Raw genomic sequence first — 23529 nt, forward strand, 5'->3', positions numbered from 1 at the left:
CACTCTGACACATGTTCACGGCTTCCTCTAGTCGAGATCGCGGTCGCAGACTCTCCCTCCAAACAATAACCTCCTCCCCACCCACCTTCTTGTCCTCCACGCCAGAATTCACCTCAAGCAAGGTTAGTGTTCTCTCTCTTCATACTGTACAGTACTGTACTTTGTTTCACATTTTTGTGGTTAAAAAATTACATATGGTTCAGAGCAGAGTAACCTTATTTACATTGAACCTTATGGGGAAATTTGACTTGGTCCGCAACCAGAACTGTGGAACGAATTAAGTTCGTGAACTAAGGTACCACAGTATATAGAACACATGGTGGGGGACAGGAGAGATTTTAAGCAGTAACAGAAAATGTAATCCAAAAGATAAGAGTACAACAACTACATTAAAGATTAAATCTATGTAAAATTGTCATGGTGACACAAAAATCCTCATATCGATAAACTAATTAACACTTGCAGTGGGTTAGAAATCCATGTGCCTTTGCTCCTTCAGCTCCACAATCCTTAGATGCCCAAGAGTGTCCTACTCTCTCAGAAGACCTTGTCCTTTCCTGTACTGCTTCCATATAGCCTGAAGTACCTGATCCTAATCTTAGAAGCCAAGTAGGGCTGAGCCTGATTGAAATCTGGATGGGTGACTTAAACTGTTGTGCACTGTCAAGAGAGCTTCAGCTACAGGCAGTAGGAAAATGTAATATCATCATCATCCCAATATTTGTTATTACAGGCCATCAAGTCAATGCTAACTTATTGGCAACCCTATCAATGAATGCCCTCCAAAATATCCTGTCCTTGCCCTTTCCAAGGGCCTTTTTCTCAACCACTAGTTCTCATGCCCTCTCGCAACTCTGTATAAAAGCCTGCGTAACTGAAAAAGTTGCATGTTCTTTCCCTATCCACCTCACAACCCCTTCTCTTCCCCTCCTGTTTACCACGCTACATTTTGAACAGTTAGCTCCTTAGGGCAGAAAGTTGTCCTCTTCTACTCTGTACAGCACCATGCACATAGTTGTGCTATATTATAATTATTAACCACCACGAAGAAAAATTGTTTTACTACCACATACCCCTATGAACTCCAGCAATAATAATTCAAACACTCACACCAAAAAATTACAGCAAAAGAAATGCCTCAAGGGAATTTTGACATACTTCAGAGCATGATTTATTTCTAAGCAACTGTTCTAAGAGCTCCCATTTTCTCTTTGCTATTGATCCAAATTCAAACAAGAGCAATTGAGAATTCTGTTCAAACAATTTAAGTAGCAGTAGCAAGGTTTTTCATACCATAAATGCACCTTCAGTTCATTTTTTAAAATTATGTGCTGTCCTCAACTTCCCAGTAAATAAGAAAAAGCAAATAGCAACTATATAGGATATTTACCTGCAAAGTATCCAGATGAGTCCCACCGCGAGGAGATCTGCATTCTGGGGAAGCTGGCATCACCAACCTTGCATTCTTTTTTAGTTCTTCCAAGGTGGATTCATGAGCAGCAATCTCAGCTTGGATTTTCTGCCAAGTCATTACAAGAGAGGTGAAAAATAATACATGGCAGATATCAGCCTTCCTAGCAATAAATCACACTACAGAAATCTATTATGAATGCTACAGTCATGCTGGCTTTGATGATAGGCTGCTTCTTTAGAACCATTATAGCAGGTGCTCCAAAGCATCCTCCCACATAACATACACACAGTTAAATTATACAGTACAGATTCTCTTCAACAGGCAATCTATCATCATCTTACAGCACAAAATCCTGTGTGACAAAAAACAAAAATCTCCTGAGTCTACTGAAAATACCTGGGCCTCCTGTGGCATTTGGAAGGCATCTATTCTATCAGTCAAATAGGAAGTTAGCTGCCTGTCCAAATCCTTCAAGTTTTCTTGTAGAACTTGTAACATGCGTTCTGTGTCCCTCATTGTCTGAAGCTGCTGTTCCAAGGAAATCTGCCTGCTCACTGCCTAAATGGAGGAACAAAAGAATAAAGTTGCAAATACTTTTGGGGTTGCACATAAATCTGAATATACATCTGAAATAAAATGACAACTACAAACACTGCCTCTTTTTGCTGTTAAGTACAAAAATCAGGGACTACTTTCTTATGGGTCACCCCATAAAAGGTACATAATTTGGAGATTTCTAACATAGGAAACCATATACAAAGGTGATGACTTTCTCCATTAATATATACCATTTGAACATTTACCATGAATATGGTGGGGAAGAGAACAAAGGAAAGACAGGTAATGTTGAACTTACAGAGGGATCTTATAATTACCAATATCATAGAACAAGAGACCCAAAATGGACATCAGTGGACAATGATTCAGCCTTCAGCAGGATCTCTGACAGGCAGCATTTGTAACAGTTTCATAGCGCCAGTGAAAATAACCCTTCAAAGGTCAATTTTCACTCCAAGATTGAGGGTAAGCAGTTCTTTTAAAGCCAATTACCCATATCGTTCTTCAGAACAGGTCGCGATATGTAGTGAAAAGATGAGCAGAACAGCAAGCAGCTGCTTTAAATATATTTAAGCGGAGTCATTCATACACAAGAATGGCTCTGGCTGTACCCTTGGCTGTGCTGGGATGCTATAAATTCACAGTATGGCAGTACAGTGCAAGTTTCTTTCCCATATGGAATAGTTTGGTCATGGAATTCAGAACCCCTCAAACAAATTTTATATGCAGAAATGCTTATACTAGTTAAATAATTTTGATCACAACCTTGTACAAAGTATTTTTAAAAGAACTAACATTCTACTATTTATATCCTTGATTTTACTGGAATTTAAGAAAAAATGGAAATTATTTATCTGAAATGCTTGTGACCTTCTGATACCGCTCTGCCAACCACTTTCAAGAATTAGAATCATCAGTCCAAATTTTAATCCAGCTTGTGATTTTGAGAGCACATCTAATTAGCTACTGCTACTCTTCAATTAAGCTTTTGTTTATAATTGAGATATTCACCCATTCTGCACACATGGCTTTCTTGAAGCATGCTCACAATCTCATCATACCTTGATTTGGATCAGTTACCTTAGTTATAAAAGTAGCTATAGCTCAGAATTGCTTCTACAAACGCCAAATGTTTTTAGAGGAAGGGATGAGGCCTATCCATGATTTAGCAAAACCCATTGTGGCCCAGCAAGCTAAATGTAGCTGAGTAGGAAGACATGCTTGCCATCCAGAGATTCAATTAGCCTTCCATTTTTGCCATATGCAAAGAGTTTATTAAACAAGTGGCAGACCACAACTGTCATGCATCGCTTTTTCCTTCTTTGACACATTCAAGGCAACAGACCACTTCTTTGCAAAAGCTCTTTATTCACCAAATGATACCCAACAAACACAATCCTCACAGAATGTATCTCTATGTATGCACAAGCCGTTTGTTGAACCCAATCTAAACAACTACTTTCGGACACCCTCCTTTTGAGTACTGAAGGGCCCATTTGGAAGCAAGCCTGCCTCCTTTCTATACACCTAACCTCTAGTTGGTGTTCCCTCCTTTCCCAACACTGCATCATGGTCATACCAGATTCATCTGGCTCTGAGAACTCCTCTCCTGTGCCTCCACCCAACACCTATACACGTTGGCTATTCTCAGAACCTTTCTGAACACTTGGGAGAGTGGCCTTGAGATAACCAGTACTTCATCCCAAAATCTTGAACCCCACATTCTCAAGCTCCCTCTACCCCTTCCCCCTCATTCTCTGCCATGGAATCCAGATCAGAGTGACCCATCAGTGTGCGCCAAGAACAAATTTCACCCTCATTTCCAAGAACAACTCAGTCTGTGCATCGTTTGGTTTGATGGGCTGAAAATTGTGCAGGTTCAATCTTGTTCATAAACACCAATATTCTGCCAGGTGGTGACAATCAATTCAAGCTTTATTTATATTTTGAGAATTGGAATGCCAGTTAAAAAAAATTCTTACCACATGACTTAATTCTTCATAACGGGCATTGAAAATCTCTAGTTTTTCACTGATGATTTCATCAAGGATCCCTCCATCAATGAGTGTTTGGCCAAGCTCCCGAATCTGAGTCCGATTATCAGTTGGATGGCGCAGGACATATTCCAATGACTAAAAAGAGCAAAATTACCCCAAAGCTTGGATGTTTATTTTCTGGCATACTGGGTAAAAGGGGTTTTTTGGGGATTTCTTGGGAGGGTTGTTATCATCATCATCATCATCATTTTAGAGTAACACATAACAAAAGAGCAAAAATCAGCAACATGCACCAACAACAATGCAAAGCAGCTAACAAATGGAGAGCAGGGGAAGGAATGAAGTAAAGATGGTTACTAAATAAGAAGGATCCAGCTTATTGAAGTGCTCTCCATTTCCACTGGACCAGGAAGGAGTTGCTTTTTCTGGAGCCCAATCTGATCTTGTAGTATGATGGAACCTGAAAGGGTGATCTTAGCTGATCCCAAACTACAGGGAGGTTCATAGGGAACCAATTCAGTACTGAGACTTCTAGCACACAGACCATTAACACAAAGCCAGCACTATGACCTGAACCCAGAAACATACTGAGAGCCAATGAAATGGTTTGAGCCCAGCATGGTATCAGTCAAGCACATGTTACCAGCTTCAGTTTCTGAGCCAACTTCATGGGCAACCTCATGCAATGCATCCTGCAATAGCCTAATCTAGGTGCCCCAAGACATGGATGACAACCTGGCACACTGGGAACAAGCAAACCAGTTAACTAAAGTAATTGCCAATATTAAAGCCTGAATCATTAAATTAAATGGAAATCTATTTTTGTAGGCTACCTTTCAAATACAATTTTCTGAAGCAGCAATACAATTATATTAAATATTATAAGGAATGAGATAAACTGTCCATTTAGTACAATTGCCACCATCCTGTCTCTAAAAGCAAGATAAGCATTCATTCTTCAAAAACAAACGTCCTTGTACATTTGCCAATCTTATTTCTTGGATGCACATTTAACTTTCTTACACATTACCTCAAGGGCTTCATTAACAGCATCTGCTCTATCTGGTAAATTTTCAGAACTTTTTATCCTCTCTTCCAAAGTGTTGAGCCAAGTTGTTTCTAGGTCCAGATAATGCAACAGCTCAATCCAGCAAGACCAAACTTCCTGAAAGTAAGAGTTACGGGGTAGGGGAGGGGGTTGAACCTTATTAGATTTTGAAGAAAGATTCCTTCTCAAACTAATTACATTTTTCCACAGCTCTGAGTTGATACTCTGAATTGTACTGCTTGTACACCATTAGCTCCTTTTGCATATACCACAATTAAACCAGAAAGCTTCTATTTAACCATCTTTAACTACAATTTGGAAATATCCCTGCTAATCCCAAAACTGGTAGCCAAAGTTCTGTAAGTCTGGATGAAAAAGTATTATTAGAAATGTCCTGGTTTAATTATGGCTCACATAAAGAAATGAACAAAGGGGCTATGTGTGAGAACAAAATGCTCCTTCATATGATAGTCCATTGGGTTAGTTTGTTCCAGTGGTGAATACTGATGGATCATGCATAGTTAGCAATGAATGTTTAATACAAGATTACATCCAACCCGATATATAAAATAATGAAGAAATTATGGCCATATTACATATACTTTCTTATTTCTGTTGATGTTCCAACAATATACTGGCATTTCCTGTTTCCCAGTGGATCACTGAAACATAGCGCATTCTCAGTAATACTGAAGTCACTGCTGTGAACTGATTTTGACCAGTGTAAGAAAAAATTACATAAGAAAAAGATTCTGAAGTTCTTAATGGAAGAATTTCATTACTGAAGCTTATAAAGATGCATTTTTAAATGCCATCTCCTTTTAAAATTTAAGTTACACATACAATAGCAGCAATAGTATACCATGAATAACAATCAATAAATTGACCTTCTTTTGGTTTCCAAAATAAGGTATATCCACTGTCACAGTCATTTATATGTATATTATGCTTCATGTGGCAAAATCCAAAAAGTGTTATCATTCCTATGCAACCATAAACTTTATAACTAAAGTGCAATCCTATACACTTCTACTCAGAAATAATTTTCACTCAATTTAATGGGGCTTACTTCCAGATAAGTATGGAGAGGATTGTAGCCTAACTCAGGATATAGAATAACAAAACTGAATAGTTGGACAGACTGTTTTACTTCTGCAAACATTAATAAAGCATATCCAATTTTCTGTAATTGTACCTCCTCATCAGAAAGGGATGAAAATGCATTTAATATGATTGATTAAATTGCTATTGAAAAATCCCACTTTAGAGCTGAAATAACTTAAAATAACAACACTATTTGAATGTAAAGGATAAGAATGTCATTAGAGTATGCTATTAAGTTTAGCACTGGGAAATTGCTTTCTTCCCTGCTCTGCTCAACTGGTATCATAAGCAGGAGGTGCAGAGTACAGGCTAGGGACCATACCTCCAGAGTGTGACATTTCCCTCGGATCCTGTTGCAGAGTAGCTGGTAATTCTCCAGTACAAGATTAAGCTCAGTTGTTAAGTCCTGACCACCAGATGGCAGTTTAGCAGCTAACATTTTGATGTTGTCTTTCATAATTTTCACCCGTACTTCTTTCTGCAGCACATCCTCCTTTGCTCTCTGCTCAAAGAAAGTGAACACTGACAAGCTAAATGTAACTGCAAGGTTTTAGCCTTTACTAATGTTTATAAATGAAGCCGTTGGAGTCTTGATAAATGAAGGGCACCACTTACACCAAAATATTTTAATTAAAATTGTTTTTCAATATTATATTACAGAGTGGGCAGAAATGTAATCCATGGGTTCCATGAAGTATTATTGACTATTTTTGGATCTGTCCTCCTTCCAAGGATCTCAATGTGACATGTTCCTGTTATGTGACATCAAGTTGTCTCTGACTTACGGTGACCCTATGAATAAACGCCCTCCAAACTCTCCTATCCTTGACAGCCCTAGTGACATAACACTAGAATTATTCTCATCATACTGACACTTCAAGTTAATTAGATTGAAGTTTGGACTTAATACAAGGCTAGGTGAGTTTTTTGAGTCCCCCAGATTTAGGCAACGGTTTAGCCATTATACCATTTGGCTTTAGAGTGCTATATGGTTTTCAGAGTTCTTAGCATTCCGTAATTTCACTGTCAATTTTCTCTGCAACCAAGAGAACTTTACTCTAAAATTTCTTTTCTTAACAGTGAGATATAAAACAGCCAAAGATCATCATGCTGTCAAATGTCAGTGTTAAAACAGCAAAGAGACTTGTGTTACCTTAATGACTAAAATACATATATATATATATATATACACACACACACACACACAGTAAGCTTCTTAAAGTATAAGAGTTATTCTTTAAAAACATGATTTAAAGGAATAAGAATTTAAAGAAATTAGGATAAAAAGGATACTGCAGAGTTTTAAAAAGTATAGAAGGGGGCAATTAAAATTATCAAGGAGCTGGGGCAAGGCTTACAGCAACTGGGACTGTTTAGCTTAGAAAAGGTGCAAAGAAGGGCTATCGTATAGAATATACAAAATTATGCATGCTGAAAAGATGGATAAAGAGATACTTTTCTTCTTCTCTCATAACCCAATGTAGTCATCATATATGGTGAATGGGGAGAGATTCCAGACAGCTAAAAGGAAGTACTACTTCACACAGCACATAGGTAACTATGGAATTCATTGAACAGGATACATTGCTGGCCACCTATTTGGATGGCTTCAAAAAGGCCTTCATGGAGGGCAAAGCTATCGAAGGCTACTAGTTCTGATGGTTATATTTTACCTCTAGTACCAGAGGTGCTACAGCATTATATCAGTTGGGCAATGAGATACACTTACACTCTTTTCCTGCCTGCTGTGAGCTGCTGACGGGCCACTGGTGAAGAGTATACTGGACTAGATGGATTTTTGGTATCATCCAGCCTTGCTTTTCTTCTGTTCTTATGAACTGATGGCCAAACTATTCAGATTTCATTAAAATATTGTTACAAATGCACTGCAGAAAATGTGCAGAGGCAAAATGTTATGTTTGCCACCTCAACTCATGTTTTACTTCCTGTCCTCTCACCAGTGCTGAATTGCCATCAAGACACTGCAATTAAAAAGATATCTGAAATAAACTAGATCAGGATGCAAACTTAAGCCAAATCATAAAAGGGGGTTGTATCATACAAGTTGTGATGTTGGTTGCAATGATGCTCAAGTAAACAGACACAGTAAGTTTTCAGTTCCCTACCATACTTCAGAGTCCCAGCTTCCCTCATTAAATCTGTCACTTCAGCATTGGCTCAGCTCTGTACAAAGTAATCAAGCTTGAATAACTTCAATCCCTATCATTCAGCAAGATTTATAATTTCTGTTTTTCACACCCCCTTATTATCTAGCAGAATTCTGAGCACATCTGACCAAGATTAGCACCTGTACCATCCTCCCTCTACCCTAATTCTGGTATGCCACAATTCAAATCCCATTTATCCTTATTTTAAAAGGTCTGGATATGGTAAAACACACAAAAAAGTATTTGCCTTTCAAAAAAAATCACTATACAAATTCACTCGCCAAAGAGGTCCGCCTGGCACCGTCATTACTGGTTTTTCGGCGCCAGGTAAAGACCTTTTTATTTAAACATCATTTTAATTGTTAAAATATATGATCTGGCCAGGGCAACTTCTTCTTCCTTCTCTTTTCTCCTCCTATATTCTTTATTTACTTATTTTATACTGTTAATTTTAATTTTATATTATTATGTTTGTATCTCAGTGTATTTTTTGTATTTTTGTATTTAGTGGTAATTTATTATGTTCTATTGTATTTCAATGTATTTTATTGTGTTGTAAGCTGCCCCGAGGCTTCGGCAAGGGGCGGCATAGAAATGTAATAATTATTATTATTATTATTATTATTATTATTATTATTATTATTTTCCCAAATCTAAACTGCCCTTGCCCCTTCACTTATGTCCTGTTTCTAAGAACATTTAGGACAAATATCTAGATCTTAAGGAGTTCCCATTGTTCTAATTCTGAAGAGAAAATTGAAGAAATTATATTCTGAAAAGCAAAGCAATCTTTTCAGAAAATGGCCTGCTTAACAATTGCTACTATACACCTGAGTACAGCAACCATGTACTTCCCTATTCTGGCAAGTTCTTCTAGTGCTACTGACCTTCATCTCCTCCACAGCATTCTCCAATTCATCTGGAGACTTGTATTCAAAATCTCTCTCCAGATATTCCTCTTCAGCCTGAGACATCCATTCTTGCATCTCTGCCAAATCCTTTTTGAGGTTTACCGCTTTTTCTTGACTTTCAGATAATTGATTTTTATGACTAATAATCTGGCAATCAAAATACATAAAGAGATGGTAATGTCAAATGCTGTCTGTATCATATGAAGGGTATCTTAGCAGGAAAAAGTACGGATATCAGAGTGCTGAAAGTTTCAGCAGCTTACTTTTTAGAGAATAATTCCATTCAGCTTTAAAAAAATAGAAATTATATTAAGCATATTATTGCTATGGCTACAAAACAAGAACCTTCATTACAGGCTACTGGTACTGGTGGATGCAATTGAATTTACTTATTTTTAACCACAATACATTTGTTACAGCAATAAGTATAAATACATCTATGGACACACATGTCTAGGACATGAACCTCATATGTTAATGGCAGCGATTCCACAACAAAGAGTTTTGCTTTCATATGTTAAAAGATAGGTTATTTATTACATTATACTAATATTAAATGGTAGAAGGTTCTAGCATACATCTTCCCCTGAGTGAATATGTGTCCACAGCTGCTGCCTAGAGCCCCAGGCTGAAAGATGTCAACCACTTGCTGAAAGGCATAGGTTGTTAAACATGCCCTCTAAAAATAAAAAGAGGAGGGAAAAAGTGATAAAGAGTTGAAGGGCATATTATACAAACACTGTGTTGTACATATAATCCAGTGTTGCTCACCATGTTCAAATTGCCCCAGTCGGGGCAAAAGATTAAGCAAGCACTCTTCTACCAACAAAAATGGCACACTGAAAACATATTTTGAAAACTTGTCTTTTTCTTGGGTAGCCAAGGTGATGGTTGTTTATTTCATTTCTATGCCACTCAATCAACAAAGCTCTCTGAGTGATTTACAATGGTTTACATCATGCTGCTAGCCAATGTTACCAGCAAGGCCTAAAAGCTATCAGTGGCCAGGAAATACTCAGTAAATAAACACTCATTTACTAGAATTACAGGCTTGGAAAACTGGCAATCTAGGAATGGTGCCCCAGCTGCAATGTTATGTTGTGCTAAGTTACAAACAACTTCTTTCCACTTCTGTGGATCCTGTTGCCCTCTTACATCTGCCCAACATTGTGGCTGAGACAGGAACAGGTGATAAAATAATTCATGGGCACACATGCTACTTCCAAGCAAAATTTGAGCAACATTCCAGGAAACACTACTGAATAATCCTTAACTGAAGTGATGCCAACTACACAGGGTAACAATCTGGGCTTCTCCATATAATGCTCAATACAATAATGACTAAAGTAATTTTCTGAATGTGAATGGGAACTTTTATTTAAAAAAATATTTGGAAATACGAAGTGGAAATTTGGTGACACTTTGGGCTACATGGACACCTAACAGTTTTCCAATCTTGCTGCATAAACTGTTTTACACTCTTATATGACAAGGCAGTTATGCCTAAACATAAAAGCCCCAGTTTTTTTAAAATGTACTCTGTTACCAAGTACTAAGCAGCCTGAAGCACCTTAAGACACACTTAAAAGGAAGACCTTCCTTTGGGGAGTTTACTTGTGAAGGGGGCCTTCAAACATGACTTTTTCTCTGTGGCACTGTAGCTATGGAATACACCCCTTGAAACAACCATCAAAGCTATTTCCTTATCAATTACAAAATGGTAACTAGAAAAAAGTGAACTCTGCTATCACAGTCCTATGCATTTAACTCTTTTATACTAATATGGAGTATTAATAAAGCACTTCATACTTTCCACCAATAATCTTTACAGTAACACCCCAAAATAGTTCAGTACTGCTATCCCCAGATGGAGGATGGCAGATGTAGCAAGGAAAACTGAAGCAAAGAATATGACTGATTTGCTAAGTCTACCTAGCAAATTCATAAGTAAGGGAGATATGAATTGGGGACATCCCAGATCACAGCTTACACTAGAAATTGTATTTTTCTGATGTATTTCTTCAAGGTGTATAAATGAAAAGTTGCTTTATATATGACATGAATGAACTAGCATTAAGTCCATCTGTTATTTTATGCCTAACAAGCTCTGTTCATTAGATATACACAAGGAAGCTAATACTATGAATACAGAGTGACAGATAAGATAATGCAAATAAAGAGAAATACTACCAGTGACTAACCTGCTTGCTCAGTTTCTCCCACTGTGACTGGACATCTGTCAGCTTGGATTTCACCCAAACATTAATAGGCTGGCCTCTTAAAGCAGAGTCGATTTCTTTCATCTCTTTTAAAGACAACTCAATCTTCTCCATTTCATGAACAAACAACTGATCAGAAACAGAAGACAATTTAATATTTGTTTTTGAGCATTCTTCTTTTAAACAGCAACCCCAACCCCGATGCATACACACACACACACAAATGGCTTCCAAACGCTCAGCTTCCAAAAGCACTTTCTCCTTTGCTAATAGTAGGCTGCTAAAATTGTGGAATTACTTGTTTACTAGATTTTGACCACTATCACTGTTTCAGAAATGATTTCAGATCCACACTCATAAATAGGGTGCCAACATTACACTGGTACTATCCTTGTTATCTAGGGATAAATTGTCAACTACCACAATGGCTAGGATTCAAAGAATTATACAGTGCTTTCTGTGTGTGCAAAAGGGGCTGTAGTGTTGTATTTCTTGAAGAGCAGTTTGTATGCCAGACGGTAACCTACCTTTGAAAGCAGAGGGAATTTCAAAACTGCTCTGCATTATGGAGAGGGGATCTTTCTCCACAACAGTTTCAATCAAACATTGTGGGAGTGATCATCTTTCATATTTCAGAGCAGTGCTTCCATGTTTTAGCAAAAGTGTAAGCACATGTTTGAGGTTTCCATTTTCTAAATATTGCCAAAGTTAATAATATTAGTACCATTATACGTTTTCCCCCACCCACAGCAACTATTGGTACAATTTGGTTTGGATTTTGTTTTTGTCTTTTACAGGATTCATCTGAGGTGGTGTAGATCACCCAAGGATTTTTGAAAAAGAATTATACAGATAGTTTTGATTTTCACAATAAAACATTCAAAGAACAAAAATAAAATAAAGAGACGTGTCCAGTTGGCCTGAAATGCCATAGTTTGAGCTAAAAGTCTGGATCAACTCTGTTTTAGAGTGCTAAATTTTGCATTCTTACAAGAGTCAAGTGGCCACTAATTTCTAGCACTCTTATGAGCATTATCTACTTATTTACACTTAAATCACACTTTTATTAGCAATAATTCTACACTTTTAAGACAGTTTCAATATCCATATGAAATCTGTAAATATTGAAATATTTTAACAGCTTACAAAAATGCATTAAGGTTCAAAAAGTGCAAGTATGAACCATGCTATCACGGATTAAAGTTATGTAACCACATTGCTTTGCTTTGTTTTCATTGTCTGAGGGAACAGTTACTATGTGTCCATGAGCAGAGATGCAGTGCTCCTATGTGCATGAGGAACACATACCAATAAGATATTTAAGTCAGAATCATGATGTACAATATCAGAAACAGAAAAGCCCAAGTGTGAAAAACATGATTTAAACTGAGCTTTCTGAAGTGCAAAATTAGCATTGAGACCAGATCTAAAGATTATAATAGTCTCTTATATAGCTTATTGCAAAATCAGGAATATATACATTGGCAGCTTGCAGACAGAACCAGCAACAATTTAGTTAATGCCATGGAAGAGACTTGAGGTGAAGAGAAAAAATCGGGCAAAGTAACATGCAAGAAGGAAGAAAGAGGAGGAGAGGCTGATTCAAATAAAGATAGGAACACAGTACCACTTACATCGAGACATGAAAGGCCTTTTCGAGATGCCAATAGGAACCAGAATACAAAAACAGACCCACAAAGTTATATGTAAATCTTATTAACTCAGGTAGGGAGAAAGACCAAAGAGAAAACAAGTTAAATGCAAATACTGACTATTATGTGGTAAAGAGAATGGAAACAGAATTTTTCAGTGTCACAGTAATCTCAATGTGGACTGAAGCCCAAAATGTCTAAGGATAATTTCTTTAGGATTACACATCTCTTCACATTCAAATGAAGTCTGTTAAGAGCATATGGATAAGTTGATGGAGATCCAAAGGCTGGCATATAGCCTTATAAGGGTCCTTAGGTCTTAATGTTTGGGGTATAGACTAATAAAAAGAGCTGAAGGGGAAAGAAAAGGAGGGGAAGAAGGAGGGAAGATGATGCATCAAGGAGGGGGAACTGGCAATTTGATTTAAACAGTCTCAGGGGAGCAGCATGAATTACTGGAGTAACACACATTGATCATTTACTGGAAGTAATGTCTTTCTAATTCCTTGGTTTAAGGAAAAAAATCTTCCCCTAAAAGCAAAAGGGAAAGAGGGTATCTAGAACGCTACTGAGTTTACCGTGGGTGATGAATGCAAAATGCAGTTCACAGAGGAGGTCCATGTACAAATTTTTTGTGTAGGTCCTTAACCTTAACTAATCAATACTAATGTGTCCATCAGTAATGACAGTGTTTGGCACAGAACTTTCTCTCTGGGTGGCCAATCACGAGTACTTAGAATAGATTAATTATGTTAGGGATTACGCAGGCTTAATGCCACTGCTCATTCCACAGGCCTGGAGATCCCAGGAAAACAGAATCCATGTGTACCTGCTTTATTGCCCTGTACGTCCAAGCTGACACACCATACCTGGGCAACATGGAAGTTCCTGGAGTCAAGAAAGTGGCAACATACTTAAAATGGCAAAGAGGCAGAACTCGTCAGAAACAGAAACCTCATAAGATAGTCTATACCAGAGACAGGGAATGTGTATGAATGTGCAATTCCACAAGTTGCTGGAATACAACTCCCCCTCGCTAATTGTCATTGACTGTGCTAGCTAGGGGCTTACAAGAGTTGCCACAATATTCTGCACCCCTACTCCATTGAGTACTTGGAAATAGGCACCTTCCAAAAGTGAAGGTGAAGAAGCAGCACCATGGTTCATTAGCAAATCTTACCATACATTGATCAAGCTGACTTTGAAGCACTTCAGGATCTCTTTGGATGGTTTGTTCTTTCATTAAGAAGTCTTTTACACCATCCAGCCATCTTTGTACCAGTTTTAAATCAGCCTAAGTACAACACAGCAAAATTAAGAAATATTATGAACAGTGATGAGCAACAGACACCTACAGATTTTCAAAAGGTTTTTCCCATCCATGAAGCAAAAGTACTATATGTAATACTGATCCCTGCTTTCTCATTTTTATGTTCCTCAGGTTAATATGAAAATTTGCCAACCAAAACAAATGAACTAAACAAGCATTAAAAGGCCAAATACTGGAGAAATGGTACATACACACAAGACACATGGTGCACAGGAAGCTTGTAGAAGAGTCATGTCCCTTTAGATTTCTGTATCAGGATAGAACATGCACTTTGAAGATGGAGTCGTGTTTAGCTGTAATCAAAAAGCTTGTGACCAAAACTTCAGATCCTAAAACATGATTTTATATTGTTCACATAATCATAGATCCAATAATCATGTATACTGTTGCTGCTACACTACTACTGCTACTGAAATAGCACTATTGAAGATATGGTGGTTTGCAGAACAGCAGCAAAAGGAGACAATCCTGCCCCAGGTGATAATAGAGGTCAAATTAAGTAGATGGTAACCACAGGAGGGAAGTGAAAATTCAGAAAGGATTGAATGAAAGGGGAAGAAAGGCGAGAAAGGCAGAGCTGGGCACCGTCAGTGTACAAGCAGTGTTGAAATCCATGGGATTTGAGGAAGTGACTCAGGGACAGTACATGGAAATAGAATAGCAAAGGACTGAAATATCCCTGGAAGGCCCGAAGGGAAAAGATCAACCCTGAAAGAGCAATTACATGGAACGGAAGAAAACTAGAAGAGGTTGATCAATTTAATCAAAAGTGACACATGGGTCAAGGATAAGTACAGACTAGCGGGCACCAAATTTAGCAGAGTTTGGATTTGGAATAAATTAGGCCATGACAGATGATCTGTATTAATTATTTTAGAAATATCTTAGCCAAAATTCACTTATCCTTTTTCATTTCTGTTCTTCACTTGTCATGCAAACATAAACTGCCATCTTAAATGATACATGTTCTGGGTGTTCAAAGGCCATATTGTACTTATTGTATTTTTACAGAGGAGCAAATTATGTCCAGATCCTTGACAGTCTTTTGTTCTACCCCCAGCTCTTGGTATTTTTTTCAGCTGATTTGTACAGCTTATGAAAGTTTCCAAACTGAATACACAATGGTCCCAAAAATATTTGCTACAGGCTGATTGGTATATACACCAACCTGCAGAACATACTTTCTTTCAGTACAAATTTCACACACACACACACACACACACACACACACACACACAGAGAGAGAGAGAGAGAGAGAGAGAGAGAGAGAGAGAGAGAGAGAGAGATCACTTATATTACCTACTTATAAGAGTCATTGTGTACCCAAATACTCCTTACGGCCCCTTTATGCTAACTCCTGTTATTATTCCTCCTCTCTTGCATAATCAGCCTATCATTCTCCTTTCGGTCCAAGCAGACTGCATTCAACTATGCTACCATTTCTCCCATTCTCAAAAAAAGATTCTTGACCCTTCGCATCCCTCTCAATACTGTCATGCCTCCACTGGAGATTCCTCTTTTAAGGATAACCTGGAATCCCCAAACTGACATCACAGAGTAGCAGCCTGTGCAGAGAGTCTTTGAGGCTGATCAAGGGAAACTTGGGTCAGAGGCCCATTCTGCCTTCTCCTCAAGCCATATGCAGCCTTTAGACAGACTCAGAGGCATATGCCAGATGGCCGCATGGAACCAAGGAGTGCAGGTGCCTAAAGGTGCAGGCCCAGTTGAATGCTAGAGGGTACACATGAGGAATAAGGGTTCCTTCTAAGGTATACTTGTGATCAGAGCTCCACTCATGACTAGACCATTTCTCAGATGGAAGTGATCACCTGTTGCACTGGCATCCTATGAGAGAATACACTAGAACAATTTTGTCGCAATACTCATTCCAACATTTCATCAACCTACTTCAGCCTACATTAGCGATGTGGAATGGTAGCTTTGAATGGTAGCATGTGCATATGTATACATGTATATTATTAGTAATACTTTCCAGATCAGTTTATTTATGTGTGGTTGTACATTCTTTTTCCCTTCCCTTTTCTTCTGCATATGCATTTGTGGTTTTGGTTTGCATTTGTAGCACCTTTGCACTGAGGCTTGGTTTTGCTTGAAAGATTGCAAAAATCAAATAAAAATGATGAATAAATTGCCTTCCATTTTAAGCAAAGAATGGACCCTAATCCTAACCTTGCTCTCATTCTCATTTTAATATATTATTCACCCTTTTTCCTTATAACCATGTGACAGCATCACTCATAAGGGCAGATGCTGTCATTAGCCATTCTAGAAAAGATAAAACCACCCTGTGGGAATTAAATATTAGAAGGTAATAGATTAAACTCTATTTTTCAGTTCAACAACAGTTGGGAACAATTCAACATCCTTTGTATTAACATTAATCTTGTCATGAAAAAAGACAACTACATCTACAAACAACTTTAGATAAATTCAGAACATGAATGTTGGCCAAAATATTATGGACACTAAACAGCAACCTCTCCTGTCAATGGAACCTATACCTCTTAAAAGGAGGCCACAGCTATTCAAACATTGCCTTATTTCTGATTCCCTAAATCCAAAGGGCTTTCCTCCTAGTTGGTATACTCTATTCTGGCAGCGGGATGACTGACCTACATAATTACCATCACACCATTTGGGAATCACAATGCAGCACACAAACTAATCTGGGAATGGGGAAGAATATGCTTACTGGACACATATTTAAATAAACAGAAGCACTTCTGTTTACCTCAAACAGACTCAGTTTGGACATAATTTCTTCAAGTAGATGAACATCTTTAGAAATCTTCAGCTTTAACTTCTCCCTATATCCCTGAAGACATTTGAATTCTTGCTTGTAGAGCTTTGCTTTTTCATCTGGAATATGCTTCTCTAAGACCTGTGTATCCACAGCAAGTTTATCTATCATGCTTTTCTGATTTTCCAGAGTTTCATAAGCTGTCTGCAGAGATAGGGTTAAACAACAAATATGCATTTGATTTATACACAGCTACTAGTAGTTTCATATTCTACATTTAGCTGTTCCTATTACAAACAAGGAAAATGTGGCAAGATACTAATATATATGACCTGTATCAACACAGGATGTTGTCTTTACCAACTTAGCTTCTCTACATTTCCTCAAGCCACAAGTTATGCATTTTTTAAAATTGTGGATAAATTACAAATCCTGATTTTTGCATTATTGCTTTAGAAGAGTAGTGCATGATACGACCCTCTTAAGACACATCCCATCCATCCTTTCTAATACTGTTCCCTTCCCAGCACAGCACAGAAATCAAGATAAATGTAATTCCATCAAAAGAACAGGAACAAGGGCACCGTGTTGTAAATCAACCCCAAACAGTAAAGTCATTGACAAAATCAGTCCTAATGCATTGCAATTCTTCCAGTTTACCCAGTTCCAAAGTTTCTCCTAAATGTCAGCCACACCCTACAATTGCTCTACATTATGACACATGCATAAAAGATCCTCTAAAATATTTTTATCAACAATAATACTGGTTCAATATGGAAGTGGTGTACATTCTGAGAAAGAGAGCAAGGAAAAAAGCATTTGAACATGTGGGTAGAGTACTGATGAGATGCTGATGTACCAAAAATATACAGTGATACCCAACTGGCCCACAATAGTCTTCCTTTTCTTTGGGAAATGTAAAATGTAAACCACCACTTGTGCAAATGAGAGTTAGAAATTCTGAGGATAACCAGAAATCGGGGGAATGGCTCATCTGTGGAACTGGACAGATCATTGGAGCTCACTTAAGTGAGATCTACCATCTTGCCCCAATGAAGAAATGAGAATCTGTGTCCATCTAGGGATTCCCAATAAAAAGCAATAAGCCTTTGTTGTATGAGCTGTAGATCCCACTTAAGCAACAGAATCAGCAGAAAGGGCCTTTTGCGCAGCAGCCCAGTTGAATACTGCCCTTGGTTAATAAAAGATCAGAAAGCCTTTCCAGACTTAAAACATATGAAAAAGAGAGTGGAAGAAAGCAAGACAGCAGTTTGACATGATGCAGGATCAATAGTCATATCTCTCGACTCAGGAAAAATAATGTGACTGGGGGACAGCTACTCCAACAAAGCCTGCTGGAAAAAAGGAAACTATAGAGAGGTGAAGGATTAGGCTTCCTGCTTTGGCCTTACTCAGCAAGGATTCTGAGTCTGGTTTGACACCCTACATTTGGCTCCATGAAGATTCAGATAAGCAAAAACTAACTCTATTTCAAGGCACCATTCACAACTGAATCAACTATTGCCAGCAACAGGCAACACAACAGAGATATAAGCTAGATTCTTCTTGTTACTTTTTGAGTGTGGTGGGACCAAGTTGATGTTGTAAAGTGTTTCTTTTCAGTCATATCATAGACATGCCACCACTAGGGTGAAACTGGAAAGCTGTCCATCACTCATAGGAATCATAGTGGATCATGAGGGCTGGTGTCCAGGTTTCCACAAGAAGCTTTAGGAAGCTCATATGGGGAACCTATTTTGTATCTGCCTCTCAGAACAACTCAGAACAAAATAAGGAAATATCTTATTTATTTTACTGTATTACTGCCCTGAGACATTCTGAAGGGCAGGATATAAAAGTTTTAAATAACTAAAATAAAATACACAATGGGAATAGGTTTCAGTAATGGTTCGCAAAGCTTTCTGCTCCAGATCACATGAAAACAGCTGGCAGTCTCTACAGAAGATTCAACAACATTTTTCTACAGATGAAAACACTTATACAACACATGTTTTTAATAACTATTAATTTGTCTTTCTAATGTGATGGATGTGTCTGTTTTTGTAAGCAAAGTTTTGTGAACGTGGTTATCATGGTTATCAGCTTTGACTTCAGGTCAAATTCAAGAAAGTTACCTTTAACTGGTAAATTTTTAGGAAAACTATCATGATCATCATATTGCATTTATATTCCGCCTTTTTCCTCTTGTGAGCAACCCTGTGAGGGAATGTAGGTTGTAAATGAATGGCTGGTCCAAAAATTACCCAATAAGCTTCATGGCTCTATGAGGACCAGCTTCCCAAGGTCTCCAGTCCAACACTCTGACCAACACAAGTACAAGACCAAGTACAGCTGTTCTCTACCATTCCATAACTTTTCAGCAACCATCTTAACAGAGCTCACATACTACACTTTTAGAACCTCTAGCTACAACACATCAAACTTAAACACAGCGATGTGAGAAGGGCCTTGCAGCTGCGTAACCATACCAGTTTCCCAGAACAGCTTATAAGGAATAGGTTAGAACTACTCCTTCCTCACTTGTCTTAGTAAATGCATTTATGCTTGGTTTTTTTTAACAAGGTTGTTGCCTGTTTAATTCCAGTTACAGATGCTTGCTTAGAATCATAGAATAGTAGAGTTGGAAAGGACCATGAAGGCCATTGAGGCCAAATCCCTGCTGTTGCAGGACACCACATTACACCATCCCACTCAGATGGCTGTCCAGTTTCTTCTTGAATGTCTCTAGTGTGAGAGAGCCCACCACCTCTCTAGGCAGATGGTTCCACTGTCGTATTGCTCTGACAGTGAGGAAGCTTTTCCTGATGTCCAGCCTGAATCTGGGTTGTCACAACTTGAACTACTTATTCTGTGTCCTACACTCTGGCATCTTGACCTTCTTTGTGACTCCCTTTGAGGTACTTATAGAAAGATATCATGCCCCCCACCCCCCAGTCTTCTCTTCTCAAGGCTCAACATGCCAAGTTCTCTCAGTCTCTCCTCATAGAGCAGTGTTTCCAAACCATGGATAATTTTTATCGCCCTCCTCTGGACCCTTTCTAATTTACCTTTCTTAAATCTTGGTGCCCAGAACAGGACACAGTATTCCAGGTGAGGTCTGACTAGTTGCGAGTATAGAGGAACTACTACTTCTCAAGATTTGGAAGTAATACTTCTGTTAATGCATCCCAAAATAATATTTGCCCTTTTGGCAGCTGCATCACATTGTTGGCTCCTGTTTAGCCTACTTACTGTCCACAATTACTTTCTTCTTTTCTTTTTATTTGCAAATTAACACCTATGCAAATTTCGTTTGCAAGGAAATGACAAGTCTGGCTCCTAAGCAAAAGTGCTTATCTCACTAATTTGTCCAAAACTATACGGTGGGGAGAGGCAACTTGGATGGACCACACCAAGGGTGGACCACACCCTTTAGCTTAGCCATTCTTAGATTTCCACAGCTATTTCTATAATACATCCAAGCTCATCAACATATTTTACTGAGCAAAAGTTTTCATATATAAAACTCTGTTGCAAAGCCATCCAAATTCTTCTCCCCACCCACACTCCAGTAGCAGCTTAATTAAAAGTGTAATGACATAGAGAAGCAAAATTAACATACAGTTACATCTCCACTTATTTGCTGAAATACAATCAGGGAACATACCTTTGTTTGTTGCAAGGCTCTTTCAACTTTACTAAGATCATTCACTGTATTCATGCTGGATTGAACCTTGCTTTCTAATTCATTCAGCTCATCCTTCAGTTTTTTCAAAGCATCCACATAATCCTTAGAAGGCTGATTTTCAGATTCTGCTTTAAAATAAATATTCAAATTAATTACTTATATATTTTGAACAACTTAAAACAACACAGTAGGAACATATTGTACAGTTTTTATCTCATTTTAAAATAAAATGTCTCCTTTTAATTGCACATATGAGATTATGTCCCTATTCCATAATCTCATAGCACTATGAAGTAACATGAGCAAGTGCCCCACTTCTTTTTGAGCATTGCAAGAAACATCACAATTGAATATGGGAGTGAATCAACTTTTGACAGGTCTATCCTGAATACATATCTAAAATTGATGTGAGCAAAGTTTCAATACATAAATAATCCCTTCCTTGGAATGAAAGGCTAATAAAAGGTTCTTTGTTCACAAAAAGACAAGAGGATACCAAATACAGGTTTATAATATTAACCATTTCAGAAATTGATCATATATATGTTTCTTCTATCTCTTATAAAATCAGAGTCACCTGAAGAAATTTGTATACAGCTGAGAAACAACTTCTTCATATGAGAGGGGTCCCCCCAGAAAACCAGGGCTTATCTTCTGGAGGGTGGGCCAGGCGTTCTCCACCAGGTGAGTGTTCTAGGAACCCATCTGCATCAGTGTACCTAGCTGAGTTGTTTTGAGAGGCTGTGTTCCGTTTCAGTGAGGTTTCTTTTGGAGACTCTCTTTCAATGTGTTTGCCTACTTCGTGATGGCTGATTTGCATGAGCAACATGTGGCGGTGAAATTTTGTTCAGCGCTTTTTGACCAAAAATGGTATTACCCTTGTGCCCCACCCTCCCTATTCACCTGATCTCGCCCAGTGCTAGTTTGTTTGTTTGCCCAGATGAAAAAAGTCCTCCAAGGGAAACGTTTTGCCACGGTGGAAGAGGTGAAACAAAAAATGGCAGAAGCACTAAAAGATGTCAAAATCAATGAATTCAAAACCTGTTTTGAGCAGTCGATAAAACGTCTCAATAGGTGTATTGTATCAAACAGAAAGTACTTTGAGGGTGACTGAAGTATGAACATTTAAAAATAAAAACACATTTTTTAATAAATAAATGCCTGGGTTTTTTGGGTCTCCCCTCATATAATGCATAATTAATCTAGACTTCACTGTCACAAGACATGACATGACTGAGAAGTTCAAAAATCTTTCCTTCACCTAATCATGTATCAGATTTTTCTCAATCCTTTTCTTAAATCTCAATTACATCTCTGCATGTTTCTTTTTTATTTTGTCACTAATACCACAGATTATAAGTTAAATCCATCCACTGATAAAACAGCATCCACCAGCAGGCAGCCCTCCCCATAGATATATACACAGATTTCAGGGGCATGCAAGAGGAGAAGAAAACAGCAAAGGTCCATGGCACAAATAGAAATCTTCTCATACAATGTGGGATTAAAAATTTAGTGCTAACCTATGTTTACCCATATGTTCTGAAGCACGAAAAACTACATACAGAATTTTAAAACTCTGATTATGTGAAAAATCAAAACAGAAGCAAGTAAGGACAATGAATATATAAGAATTCATATACCACACATATTTTTACTCTTGCTGGCTATTTTGGCAGAATTGTGAATTATACAAAAATGTCATGGAACATTCACATAATGACAATTACTATTTTTATTGAACATAATCTTCAACATCTTCACCAGCATTAACGTTTCTGTAATTTGTACACATCAATGTTTATGATACACAGAATCTATAGCAAGATTTATATTCTCATATGTAATCTTACGTGAGCGGATAGCATTTGAAACTCCTGAAAATGGCCATGTATAACATGAATGAGGAGAGAAAGGCACTGTCACAAGCTAACATCTAACACCAGAAAGGTCAGTGGCTCTACTAATGTATGATACCAGCAAGATCTGTGATGTAATTTCTCAACAACAGTGATTACTTAAAGTAGCTCTAGATGTCAAGGTAGCTCTCTGTGGCATTATAAAAACATGAATAAAACCTGAGAAATTGACCGGAAGCCCCCACTTCTTATCCAAGCCCCCAGAAGGGGCAGGGTGGCTCCCACCCACTCTGTGACATTTAGCTTTGGAAGATTCTGATCCAGGCCTTGCACTGCACAGCAATGCCCACATGTGTGATGCACAGAGAGCATGAAGAAGAACATTAGTGATACTCTGTGGCACAAGACTTCTAGTCTTCAGTCCTTTCTTATGGATAGGACATTACCAGGTAAGATGTAACTTTTCCAGTAGGCAGTGCAATGTATGCACTAATTATCCTACTAGCATATTATTTGGTAGATAATTTGTTAGTTGTTCCCAACTTGGCAACCTCCAGATGTGTTGGATTAAAACTCCAGCAGATCCAGTTATCAAGTCATGCTACCTGAAAATGATGGGGTTGTGACACATCTGGACATCACCACAGGGCAGAAGATATATAACGTATGTAACAGTATTTCTTTAAATTAGCTATACTATGCTATGTCCTCATATTAAGGGATATAAGGGTATGACAACTAGAACCATAAGTAAAGGATCTGTGAGGACTGAAGTTGTATTAGAAACTGCTAGATGAGCACACCTTCTGTTCAGTATTTT

At 38.0% G+C, this 23529-nt stretch overlaps 1 protein-coding gene across 1 annotated transcript in view; it reads right to left on the bottom strand.

Annotated features, from left to right (window-relative positions):
• Window positions 1-23529, bottom strand: part of UTRN (utrophin) — a 365154-nt gene that overhangs the window by 244389 nt on the left and 97236 nt on the right. The window contains exons 22-31 of the mRNA XM_044451088.1: window positions 20830-20978; window positions 17154-17366; window positions 14252-14365; window positions 11402-11548; window positions 9177-9347; window positions 6444-6623; window positions 5000-5134; window positions 3955-4104; window positions 1811-1972; window positions 1391-1519 (exon numbers count right to left, since the gene is read on the bottom strand). Coding sequence (XP_044307023.1) covers window positions 1391-1519; window positions 1811-1972; window positions 3955-4104; window positions 5000-5134; window positions 6444-6623; window positions 9177-9347; window positions 11402-11548; window positions 14252-14365; window positions 17154-17366; window positions 20830-20978 — 1550 coding nt within the window. The remainder of the gene's footprint in view (window positions 1-1390; window positions 1520-1810; window positions 1973-3954; window positions 4105-4999; window positions 5135-6443; window positions 6624-9176; window positions 9348-11401; window positions 11549-14251; window positions 14366-17153; window positions 17367-20829; window positions 20979-23529) is intronic.

The sequence above is a fragment of the Varanus komodoensis genome, unplaced genomic scaffold (genome assembly GCF_004798865.1).
Source record: "Varanus komodoensis strain SLA01 unplaced genomic scaffold, ASM479886v1 scaffold1, whole genome shotgun sequence".
NCBI classification, from domain to species: domain Eukaryota; kingdom Metazoa; phylum Chordata; class Lepidosauria; order Squamata; family Varanidae; genus Varanus; species Varanus komodoensis.